Here is a 12,417-nt window from a genome sequence, read left to right on the forward strand (position 1 = left end):
CCAGCGTAAACGGTTTTGTAAAAATAAACGTTTTTTTTTCCTCCAATACATCCACGGTACAAACATACACCTTCCACGTTTAACCCACAGATCTAGGTAAATTAATAAAGTCTTTTAATATAGTATATAATATAATGTTATATTATATCATATTATATTATCACCGAAATACTAAACATATTTGCAATGTGTAGGTTACTTGTCACGATTTGTTTAGGATCAATAATAAAATATATATTTATTTTATTTTATTAAGTCTGAAGTGGCACACAAAAACGCCGTTGCCATAGTAACGCATCCACATTTCCGTGTGTTGTGTTCATCGACAAACTTGCACCCGACGCTTTAAAACTTTTTTTTTATTTGACATTTACGGTAATAACTTTTATGAACACGACATGATACCGCCGGCAGAATCTCTGCTCAAGTATGACAACCCGGTGTTGGTCAGCAAAAGCTCACGGGTAACGTCTCCAAAGGTGAGTTTTACGAGCACCGGGAAGTCAGTCAGGGCAAACAATAACGTTAATTTCACTGTTAACGTGAGAATCTGCCATTGTCAAATCATGACCTAAACTGTTGAGTCCAAATGCTTTTGTGACCAGTTTCGCTATCTCTATCTATGTATGTATGTATTTATTCTGCATTTTAAAATCTCTATTAGTTTATTAGGGAAAATCATATAACAAATCTTAAAATGATTATACCATGCTAAATTATTAACTACAGCATAAAGAGTGAATAACTTATTGTATACTCTTGCCAGGGCAGCCATAACAACTTGAAGGCCAAACTGTCAGCCCATGTAAATTGTGTATGCTTTTTTTCTAACCCTTTCTTTTTTTTTTTTTAGGGCCGCAACTACATAGTGAGCCCCCAGCAATCTTCAGATACCTCTCCTGTCCCCCCTCCTCCCAAACAAAAAGCAGACAGCAGTGAACATGAAGATATTCTTAATTCTATTCTTCCTCCCAGGTAGGACATACTTCAAAAAATCAAACGGTATGGCCATAGCGTAAAATAGACTAACATTGCTTTTTTTTTTTGTCTTTTCTTTTAATTCCACAGAGAATGGACAGAGGGAACCCAGGTATGGGTGCAGTACGTCTCCTCTGCCCCTTGTACACGAGCAGATGTGTTGCAGTTAACTGAACAACTGGACGAAAAGTTGCAGGAAAAGCAGGCCAGGCTCACAGGCATCTGCCCAATACGCCGAGAAATCTACTCACAGTGCTTTGGTAAGAGAGAGGCTTAGTTGTAGTGCTGTATGATAAAAAAAAAAAAAAGATATTGTAATTGCGATACTTATCCGAGCACCAAATCTAAAAGCTCTAAAGGCGTTTAGATTTGGGTAAAGCCGAACTGGAGAAAATGCACTCGGTTAAGAGATTATTTCAGCAACTCGCCTTGTTTTAGGAGATGTTCTGGATGTGCGTCTTAATGAGTTTTGCCTCGCCTCTTCAGATGAGCTGATCAGACAAGTGACCATAAACTGCGCCGAGAGGGGCCTGCTGCTGTTAAGAGTGCGGGAGGAAATCAACATGACCATTGCGGCGTACCAGACACTGTATGAAAGCAGCGTGGCGTTCGGCATGAGGAAGGCTCTGCTGTCAGAACACGGAACGGCCGACATGGAGAAAAGAGTGGGTCATGTTAAAACAGTCACACATTGTAGTTGATTAATTATATTACTATTGCTTGCTATTGATGGAAAGCAGTGATGATGCTGACTGTAGGCAAGCCCAAAAAGTTCATAGTATATTGCACATATTTCATCTATTACAATATGGACAATTATTACAATTCATACATATTTAGTTATTGAATGCTTGCCATAAATATTCTATTGTGGCACCAACCGACACTTCTTTTGTCTAATTATGGGCCCCACTTATAGTTTTTAGCACACACTTGTTTTAAGTAGTTTGCAATTGACCGTATCCAGGGATTCCGTGGGGCATTAAAAGTCGTTAAATGAATTGTGCCAAATGTAAGGCCTTAAATATCATTAAGAATCTTTAAATTGGATTCTTACAGCCATTAAATGAAATAAGTCAGCTATTTCTGTCATAGAAGTCAAATCAAAAATCCATCCAATTTGCTTTTCAATATTTGGTGTCAACATTTGTGGCATTGAAAATATTTTATTTGGGCATTAAGATGGCATTTAAAAGCATCCAACTGACTTGCTGCTACCTGTTAGCCTGGCTAACACCAGACTAAAATCACAAGTGATATTTAGTCTGGGGACCACCAATTCATTTTCTCGTAGGAGAGGTGTGGTTTACGATCGTCCATAGTCGTTTATTGGGCGATACGAACAAAAAAAAAAAAAAGTCTCATGCGTCTGCACGTAGCCCCAGCCAATCGTATCATCGTATGAGATGACGTATGACGTACCCGCTGTAAACTTTTGAGCTAAATTATTTAGAACAAGGTCTAAAGCTTGATCAAAAAATACCATCGTGTCTGCTGCTGTCATGTTGGATCCGTAAATAAACTTTTTTTTTAATTATCCGTAAATAAACTACAAGCTTCCATATATCGAATAGCGCGTCATCGTCTTGCCGTCCCTCCTCGCTCTGTGATTGGTTCCCAAATCCACCGGAGATTTGGCCATGGTCCCCAGGCTGTTGTGCAGTTCGAAATAATTCGAGCGCACACAGCAGCCTGGTGTTAGCCAGGTTAGCTACCTGTAGAAACCCTGTTATCTCTTGAAATGCTGTAATGCCGTTTCCTTACCAGCAGAGGGCACTGTTCTTTCACAATTTTACATTTCTCAGTCCTGTCCTTTTCTCATGTACCTGTCTTAATCTCGCAGGTTGCTGAAGTGGAGAAAGAGAAGCAGGATCTAATCAAGCAGCTAAATGAACAGAAGGCCAATTGTGATGAAATCGAGAAAAGGGAAGCGGAGCGGCGCCAGGCAGAGGAGAAGAAGCTCACGGAGGAGATCAACTTTCTCAAGAGGACCAACCAGCAGCTCAAGGTGCTCATGTCTCTTCATTCATCCAAGACTTGGTTGTATATATTTTAATTTCAAAACTAATTATGTTCAATTTCTTTGTTATATTTTCAGAACCAATTGGAATCAATAACTACGGCAAAGAATTAACAGAAAAGTTTGCTTTTTATTTCATCTTCAACATGATCAATACAAACTGTACATTTTGTTTTTACAGTAGACACTACTGTATATTTATTATTTCACAACATTTTCAACCCAGTATAATGTTTCCCATTGGTAGAAGACATTTTAAAGGCAGAAAAGCTAAAGCCCTAGCCTTCTGCAAATGATTACAGTAAAATTAAGGCATCAAGCAGACCCACGTCTTTACCAGTTAAAGTTCCCGAGCTGAATTAAATAAGGATTTATTAGTTGTGTCTTATATTATCCAGTCTAGCGCTTTGATCTTTTGGCTTTATGGCCGTCTGTAGCAGATGGGGGCTGCTTTCGGCTTTTGTTCTTGTTTTTCACATTGTGCGTTTCATAATAGCGCACACCCACTTTCTTTTCCTTCTTTGCTCGATCCATTGCTCTCCTCTGTTAAGACAAAAGAATTGATTTACAATATATCTTTAGGTCATAAATGGGTAGGTTCTTTCATATACTGGATCTAATTTCATACCTGTTTTGACGACAGTTTGGGAGCTTCAGCAGGCTCATCATCATCAGCCTTCCTCTTCTTATTTCGTGCTGTAATGAAATTGTTATACTCTCAATATTTTGGATTTGTGTCAAATTTTCAAATAAATTCAAAATTACACACATTGTTCTTTTTGTCATCTGTGGTTTTGATACAAAGATTCTTACTTGTAATAACCAAAATTGATAAGATACATACATAAGCCTTTGTTAGGCTGTTTTGATATAAATTAGCAACTTAGAAATCTAATATACAGTAAACACGAAACTTAAACCAATATAAACCATCAAAGACAGAAATGTTTTCTCCTCTATTAACACTAAAGTAATGCTTCATATTACCATGTTTTTGTTTTGGCTTAAACATTGATTACAATTAACGTTTATTTAACCAGGAACCTTGGTTTGGTTACAAAAACCTAAAGTACCTTTTTTCTGTGCTTGCTTTGCTGCTTCGGCTGCCTCTTGCTTTTTCTTCATGTCTGCTAAAGCCTCGTCGGAGAGGGCCTTAGGTATCCTGTCCAGAAGAAAAGACAGTCAAGCATGACCAAACAAGGCAATCATTTCAATCCGTTTAAAAGCCGACAAAGAACTATGATTCAGTTAAGTTTGCGGGGCCATCTGTGACTGTCCCGGCAGGTTTAGTGACCACCTACGACGCAAGGCCTCTCTGTTTGACAATTTAGCAGAACACACATCATTAGTAAAACAATGCGCTGTGGTTGTGGGCGCACTGACCGGATCTCGGAGAAGCGTTTGGACTTGGCCCGGTCCAGGAATTGCTTGTACTTGGCGATCTTCTCGTCCAGCACGCGGATGACCTCACGTGAACTCTTGTTGCTTTTCGCCTTGCCAGTCTGAGGGGTAGCCGACTGCTCCACTTCGCCGTTAGTGGGTTCAGCGTTAGTTCCCTCTTCCTCTGCCCCTTCATCCTCCTCCACCTCCTCCTCACTGTCGGAGCCGGAGAAGTCATCCAGGTTCAGGTCGGGCATCTCCACGGGAACCAGGTCCTCCTCGTTGAATTCGGGCGCCACATTGATCTTGCCGAAGTTCTGCCGTACGTTGGCGAGCATCTTCTGGACTTCTTCCTTCTTCCTTTGCTCCAGTTTCGCCAGCTCATCGGGCACAGCTTCAACATTGTCCTGCAGCTCCTCCTGCACTTCGCTCACAGCTTCCGGTGCTCCTGCGATTGGTAAAGGCATCTTTCCCTGAATCACAACAAAGGCACAATAGTTTGAACAATTGTCATGTTTGCCATTGGTTTGACTGTAAGTAGGTGGTGCCTGGAATTACATCTGAAAAAGGTGAAGTATTTGGAATATTATCAAAGGAAAGCATTTGATTGACATTTAGCTGGGTTGGGTATAGTGATGGAACGATACACTTTTGTCACAAGCTGATAACTATACTCAGAGGGCGATCCAATACGTATTGCGATACAAGCAATTATGATAAGTAACAGGTTAACCTTAAAATGTGTAAAAAGAAAACAGTCATGTGTCTAAAGTTTATAAACTAAATACCATTTTAAGATTGAAAAGTGCATTAACACAAAATGTACTGAAAAACAAATAAGTGTGTGATGAAAATGTCAAACACGAGTATTGAAAGTATTGCAATATTTGATAAAGTATCGATACATTAGCCTGGCATCCAGACTAATCTCCGATGTTTATTAATTAATAAACTAGGAGACTAGTCTGGCGACCCTGTCGTAGAAAAGCTACTGCTTGAGGCGGGACTAATGTGGGACAACCGAAGCGCAGAACAGCCAATAAGAACATAGCGGATGTGACGACAGAAACAGCATCAAGAAAGTTGTATCATTCGGACATTAACAATGGCGCTCCTGCCACACGGAGTTCAGTAAATGACTTCTGTCGTTTATGTCAGAAAAACTTAAGAACACAAGCATACCGGAGCATTACGTGAAGTGGTTGCTTGTGTTGAAAAACTACAAAACAAAGGCGCAACAATGTGACGCCCGTTCAGGGAGCTGCTCTGATTGGTCGGTTGGCTCCATATCGCTGCGTCGCTTCCTTTGAAAGCGCGCAATGGAGTGTTGCCAGATCCTCTTCTGTAAAGAAGCGGAGTCTGGTTGGCGAGACTATCGATACATAGCATTGCATCACAAAGTGGAATGCAAAGATGATATTTTGTCCCAGCCCTAGTTAGGTACGAGTTTGATAGTAGTTTTACTTTATTTGAACACAACATATTGTATTCTTACTTATTGACTAGTAGCTTTATTGATCATCCTGTAAACTAAGTAAGTTAGTTGTGCAACACAAAAAAGGTTGGTGGTTTAAATTGTCAAATGTTCTCAAAATGGCATCCATTACAGGAAAGCTATGATTGAAAACCATGTAATAAACAAACCTGCGACTATTATTTTTTCTCTGCATTACAGGTTTAGAAATACAAAATGGCATCGTCATTGAGAAGAGATGTTGCATTTACTTTTCCTGTAGGGCCCAGAATTGTGCATTATGACTGATTTGTAACAATTTTAAGTAAGAAGGTGAAATAGCTAGGCGGCCTTTTTCCACTGACACAAAATTATCCTCTTCCCCATTACTCCTTGTATTCACTGAAAAGTCTTTGGAGGGAACGATTGAAAAGTAAGTAACAGAATACAATCTCACTTTCAAATGAAACATCTGATTTTTTTAAATACTGTGTTTAGTTCAACTAACCTCCTCATCTCCCTCCAGTCCAGGAGGTTTGACAAAAAACGGGATTCGTCCTCTCTGCCAGTCGTTCAGCACCATTTTGGACACTGTGCTGAGATCTGGTTCTCCGCCCTGAATAATAAAACATTACGGTGTGAGGATCAGTGCCTGACCAGTAGATAACACAAGCTACTTCAGGTGTTACAAAGTGGACTAGATTGAAGAGGATAGAAAGAGACTTTATTCAACACGTTTTCTCCACCTTTAATAGTTTTCCCGTCCTAAGTGCCATTTTCTCCAGGAAGTCTACTGCAGAGTTCCATGTGGGGATGCGATAGGTCTTCTGGATGTATTCTGGCTTGGCACGCTCAAGCACTGCCCCAATGTGTTCCTCTGGGTTTTTGATCTTTTCCACCTGAACCTACATCACGAAATAGACAGACTTAGACACTTGGTTTCAATATAAATACTCTACGCAGAAAGCAGATTGTTGGCACTGGTTTGTTGCGAAACCAAAGCATGTAAATCCAACATTACTTTTTTACGGATAAACAGTTCAACAAAAAACAAAAACCTACCACTCCTTTGAGTACAATGTCTGTCTCGCTGTCATCTGACGGATACACAACTCCGGGACAGTCGATGAGGAAGATCCGTCGCATCAACGTGATGTACTGCCAAACCTGTACACAGAGAGCTTTACGTCACAGGGACAGCCAAGATATATTTGGGAACAAAACAAAGCGTCAAACACAGACACGCATCCAAACGTTATTTTCTGTCCAACTCAATATTCATACAAACTTTGAAAACTGTCTTTCCATTTCACTACAACTGGTCTTTGTCTTTCTTTGCGTGTGTCAAAAAATTAGTGACTATTCGGGTTTTTTGTTTGCTGAATCCGGCAATGGCACATTCACAACATTATTCGTAGTATCCGCATGCCTTGCACAGCATTTTATATTACTATATTTCTGCCTTTTGGCTCCTGGAAAGTTCTGCTACTTTCTTAGTTGCGTGGATTTGATGCAGATGATTTCAGACAAACAAAAACAAAGCCAAGGCCTAGCTGAGGATAATGGGGATGTTTGACTATGGCACAGTAAAAACATTTTCCTGGGACTATGAAGATGGGATGAGGATTTGGAGGAGAGCTGGACGAAGGCCCATCAGATTCCTCTGCTTGGTTCAGATTCACAGCTTTGGAAAAGAACACACCCAGTCAAGGAGATTACTCTTCTTGTCCTCATGACCCTGCTTCAGGCATCAGAGTGAAAGCCTTTTCTACAGGCAACACACACAGCAGGACTTTGGATTGTTTGATCGACTCTCGTTGATCAAAAACAGAACGCATTTGGAGTCGAGCGCATTACCTTTGTTTCTCCAGCGAGGGGGGCCACGTTGCAGACCTTCTTGGATCGCAGCGTGTTGATGACTGAGCTTTTCCCCACATTTGGGTAGCCGATGAAACCTACACTTATCTGTTTCTTGTCTGTGTGGAGCTGTGGGGGGCAAAGCACAAACAGTCTTCAGCTATTCATCAGTTCACGCAGCGCGGCAAAATTACACCAGTCCAGGTCCAAAAAGATATTCAGTTCTGCTAAAAGCGCAGAACAAACTTTTCACATTAGTTCAGAGACAAAGGACTTCTTTTCGTCTTTTCTTTCAAAGTGGAAAGAGTTGGCCAAGAAGAAAAGTTTATTAACAGAGGATTTATTTCCCAGGCAATGGTTCAAACCTTTGAAAATGGACTCCATGCAGATAGCATCAAATTGCCAAATAAAAGGTCAGGTTTACCTTTCCAAACTGCCGGAGCAGCTGGATGAGAGAGCCTTTGCCAAAAGAGTTGGTGAGACTGGCGTGAAAAGCCAAAGTGGGGTATTCCTGGGACAACAAGGCTACCCACCGTTTCTACAAGATTAAAACAGGAGGATTATAAACGACAACGTGCTAAATTCCTAAAATAGTATTGAACTGTGATGGCTCACCGTGACCCAGGTGGGGATGAGGTCACACTTGTTCAATACAAAAATCAGATGTTTCCAGGGCTTTTCTTTCTTCATGTAATTCTCTATGCTTTTAGAGCGAGTTCCCATGGGGTCCCGAGCATCCAGGACTTGGATGACGACGTCGGATGAATCGATGACCTAAAGATAAGCAAGTAAGCACTGACTGAAGTTTGCGGCGCTTCAATCCTTCATGGTTATAGTTTATGGCATGTTTAACATTTCCGCAACAGTGTTTCCAATAGATGTGTGTGATGTCATAACAAAGCAACAGGAAATTTAGTGGCTATGTCTGCAATGTTATTCTTTGATTTGTCCCTCAATTTGGGGTTTCAATTTCTAATACAATACAATGTGCGTACCCTTGGTAATACATCTTAATGTAATTATCCCGCCAGTTTCAAAACAAATCAAAAATAGATTACGTTGTTGGAACACTGCCTATGTGTTAAATTCTTTCATCTGTAGTTGAGGGTAAAGGATCTGTTTCTGGTAAAATTGCTTCACAAAATTGTTGGAGGGTGAACTTATGAGCTCCGATCAGGAAAGAAATTCTACTCACTCGTAACTAAACATAGCCCGGTGTTAAGACTAAGGCTTATACTAATATCAGTAAAAGATACAAAGCCTTGTATGCAGCTAAAATGTAGGAAAGAATACCTTGTAAAGCTCTCCCCAGATCCTTTTGGACTGGCCTTTTTTGAATATTTCCTCTCGTGCTTCATCCCTGTGACAGAATTCAATTAGCTCAACCGCATAATGACATGGCGATTTACCCGGGCAGTCGCACAGGGTTTGGCACCTACCGGACCCCAGTGTCTTCTGTAACCAGGTCTTTGTCATTGTCGACGCTGTAGCTCTCGGCTGAGGCCTCGGCTTGCTCCAACAGGTTCTTCATGTCATCAACCGCCAGATTAGGCTTCTTCCGCTGAGCTTTGGGTCCAAATGTAGTCTCAAAACCCTCTGTATCCAAAATGTGCACCCGAGAATTCTGCGGGAGAGGGAAACAGTGGTTCAGTAAAAAAGCACCAAACACAAACAGTATCAAAAACAAATTGAAACATATGTATGAGGACTTTATATAAGAAAATAATATTTAAATTAGAGCACTGAACTAAATCAAGTGAATGATTAAGTAGCAGAGCTTGCATTCGTCAAGTAAATCATTTGTTGAGCTTTCATATTGTGAAACGTGCAGCGTACTCACATGGGCTTTGACTCGGTCATGTAAGAGGGACATGGGCAGCTTGCTTTGTTTCATCACCACACGGTATGGGTTCTTCTGTATCGCACCCATCTCGTCTTGAAACTTCTGAAGTGAAGACTGCTTAATTACACGTGTATTGGCTGCAATAAAAGCATCGATAGCGTCAAAGTTAGAACAACCATTGTAAGCTGAACTCAAAAAGTCACCCCCTGAGTTGAACTAAGCAAATAGGTTAGAGTCTCCTGTTGGAATCATTACAGCGCACTAAGTAACGTTACGTGCTTAAAGATTGAGATCCACTGACAACGTAAATGAACATCTTAAATGGCTGTGATGGCGCGGGCATATTTCAAAATGACAATGACAGGATTCATCAGGCTCAATTTTCTATTTCGTTTGGCCACCAGAGTCCAGACCTTAAAGGCACTATAGTTGATTTTAGTTCTAGGAATGGAACAAAATGAGCTTAGTCCTCCTTTAGCATCCACTTCCTAAACTTTCTGGCTAGTTTTCCAACATTTTTGTGCACGTGACCCTGAAAAGTGACCCTGCAAGTTGTGACATTTGCCTATGAACTCGTCTCCGGTACAAATTTGGATGCTTCAAATATGTTAGGAAAGTTAGGAATTAGTTTGGACTACAAGTAACATGTTAATATAGTGGCTTCCTCTTTCATTGTTTGCAATAAAAAATAAAAACAGGTATAGGGCCTTTAACCCCACTGAAAATATGAAGAGAAACTAAAAATAAATATACAATTTTGATGTTTCTCAGTGCTATACAATGCTAATAAATGTAATTGCTACAACAATTGACACATATCAATTTTGTGACATTTTACGGTTCATTGAAACCATGCTAGTGCACTCTAAACAATGCTAAAGGCAGCCTAACAAAATATTAGAAAAGTCAGTGTGACTTTATTTTGGGGTGGAGACTTTTTGTCCATGCAGTGTTCAAATGTAGGTCTCAGTAACTACAGCAAAATACATTTGATACAAACTCAATATGAGCATACATTTCACCAAGGACTAGGACAAGTAAAAGATGCATAAGAAAACTCACTAAACCATTTGATGTTGGGTTCCACTCTGGCCACAGTTCCAGGAGCCACTGTGGACTGGTACTGCAAAGGTCTGACGACTTTCCCCAGCTTATTACTATGAGATTATCACACATGTGTCAATTGCAGAAAACACAGTCAGACCATGTAAAGTGACTGCCTTACAGTGTCAAGTGAGTGACTTACCATCTCTGCTTCTGTCTGTACATATTCAGACGCTTGATGGTGGATCTGTCCCTCATGTTGCCCCCCCCAGCCCCCTTGACTCGGTCTGCAACACAAATGCACCATGTAAATATGTTATTGTTATCCATGTGTCCAATACGCTGTAGTTCTTCTTTACCAATGTCACAATCCATGACAATAACAGTGCCATTTGGGAAGGCACATGTATACACAAGCGTTTAACAACCGTAGCGTTTTGCACACGCATCAAAACGGAAAACAACAGCAATTTTGATCCTGACAGCGAGCATCTGCTGTAAACAAACAGCAGTGCTAATGCTAACAGCTAACTCACCAGGGTTGCTGCTGGACGAGGAGGGGTTTATGGAGCTCTTCCCCTTGTATTTTGGCTTCACCATGTTTGCTGTTGTGCGGGTAAAGCCCAAGAAAATCTAAAAAAGAAATCTCAACTCGGATGTTCCTAAAGCGTCAGTTTTGTCGATGAATTTTCCATCTGCTCCGAACTGTGCCTCGTCCACGTGCAGTTTGGGGAAACAGGAACGACGTCATCAAAGCGGCGACGCGCTTGAGCCGGTGAACCAATCAGGAGCCGATCCGACTTTTTCTTTTATTGGGATTTTCTAAAAGATATAGTGAGTGTAAACTAAAACTAAGCATGGAATAACCACTAGACAAGTTTGCTATATTGTTATTTGTTCAAACACATTTATGTAAATAAAAGAAAACACGAATAATGTTAAGTGTTTGGCCCTGCTATTTTGTTTAGTTCCAAGAGAGGGCGCAACACAAATTGCAAACAGCAGACTGCGTGCTGCTGTCTTTCATTTTAAATGTTCTTCAGATCAATAAGCTTGAAATTAGTTAATCTAATATATGCTATTGTAAAGGCCATATGTTGCTCATATAATGTTTCTCAGTTTGTGGTCCAGTGTTAAGGTAAGCGAGACAGACAATAGAGACTGTAGAGGTCTGAAGGCGCCACAGGACTGAGTTTATACACACACAGACCAAGGAATGTTCTCTGTTCAGCCTCATACAGGGTAGAATTGGAACAGAAAGCATCAGCATTACACAGCAATAAATGATTTAAGAAAATATTAATTATACTCATGTTACTTTATACATACACAGAATGTAACTCTTTCACCTCAAATAATAACAGTAACAATGTTTACCATATCCTTTTGACTCCAGTATCTAATTTACACTGACATCTTTAAGTATTTTATTTTCCTTTAATAAAGAAGTAGTAGTCTGCCCTTCTGTCAATACACTGACTGTCCACTTCTTTGTGCCCTCACAAACACACTGTGCGTTTTACAGCTGCTGGAGCAACAGGTTGGCTGCACTCCCTGTGACCTTCCCTCACATGACAGAACATATTAGACAGTGCTCTATCGCTGTTGGAAAAAAAAATCAAATAATTGGTTAATAATTTGTATGCAACAACAGGCCCCGGAGATCTTTGTTACCCTTGACAGACAGACCGCAGGGCATAATGGATTGCCTCTGGAAAAGGAAAAAACAAAACTAATTTGCAGCACATGTGCAACCAAGAATCAAAGACAAACAAAAGGCAAAAAAAGACCAAAAAAAGGCCTATATTTCATATAACATTATAATCTCACAATTGGAAAGTC

The 12,417-nt window shown here is 40.4% G+C and overlaps 2 protein-coding genes across 2 annotated transcripts; one reads left to right on the plus strand and one right to left on the minus strand.

Moving 5' to 3' along the window:
• The first annotated feature begins 326 nt into the window (after positions 1–326).
• Positions 327–3,207, plus strand: dnali1 (dynein, axonemal, light intermediate chain 1). The gene is made up of 6 exons (XM_079561153.1): positions 327–479; positions 854–975; positions 1,069–1,238; positions 1,465–1,643; positions 2,822–2,986; positions 3,077–3,207. Exons 1-6 carry the CDS (start codon positions 399–401, stop codon positions 3,110–3,112), a joined length of 753 nt encoding a protein of 250 aa, XP_079417279.1. The 5' UTR covers positions 327–398; the 3' UTR covers positions 3,113–3,207.
• Positions 3,208–3,225: 18 nt separating this feature from the next.
• Positions 3,226–11,312, minus strand: gnl2 (G protein nucleolar 2). The gene is made up of 16 exons (XM_079561152.1): positions 11,112–11,312; positions 10,778–10,862; positions 10,594–10,688; positions 9,529–9,668; positions 9,128–9,312; positions 8,982–9,048; positions 8,304–8,462; positions 8,113–8,226; positions 7,689–7,817; positions 6,894–6,998; positions 6,578–6,736; positions 6,340–6,447; positions 4,382–4,851; positions 4,072–4,160; positions 3,627–3,694; positions 3,226–3,541 (listed from the first exon to the last, which is right to left on the minus strand). The coding sequence occupies exons 1-16, from the start codon at positions 11,173–11,175 to the stop codon at positions 3,398–3,400; spliced, it is 2,181 nt and encodes a 726-aa protein (XP_079417278.1). The 5' UTR covers positions 11,176–11,312; the 3' UTR covers positions 3,226–3,397.
• Positions 11,313–12,417: the final 1,105 nt, after the last annotated feature.

The sequence above is a fragment of the Gobius niger genome (genome assembly GCF_951799975.1).
Source record: "Gobius niger genome assembly, chromosome: 8".
Taxonomy (NCBI): domain Eukaryota; kingdom Metazoa; phylum Chordata; class Actinopteri; order Gobiiformes; family Gobiidae; genus Gobius; species Gobius niger.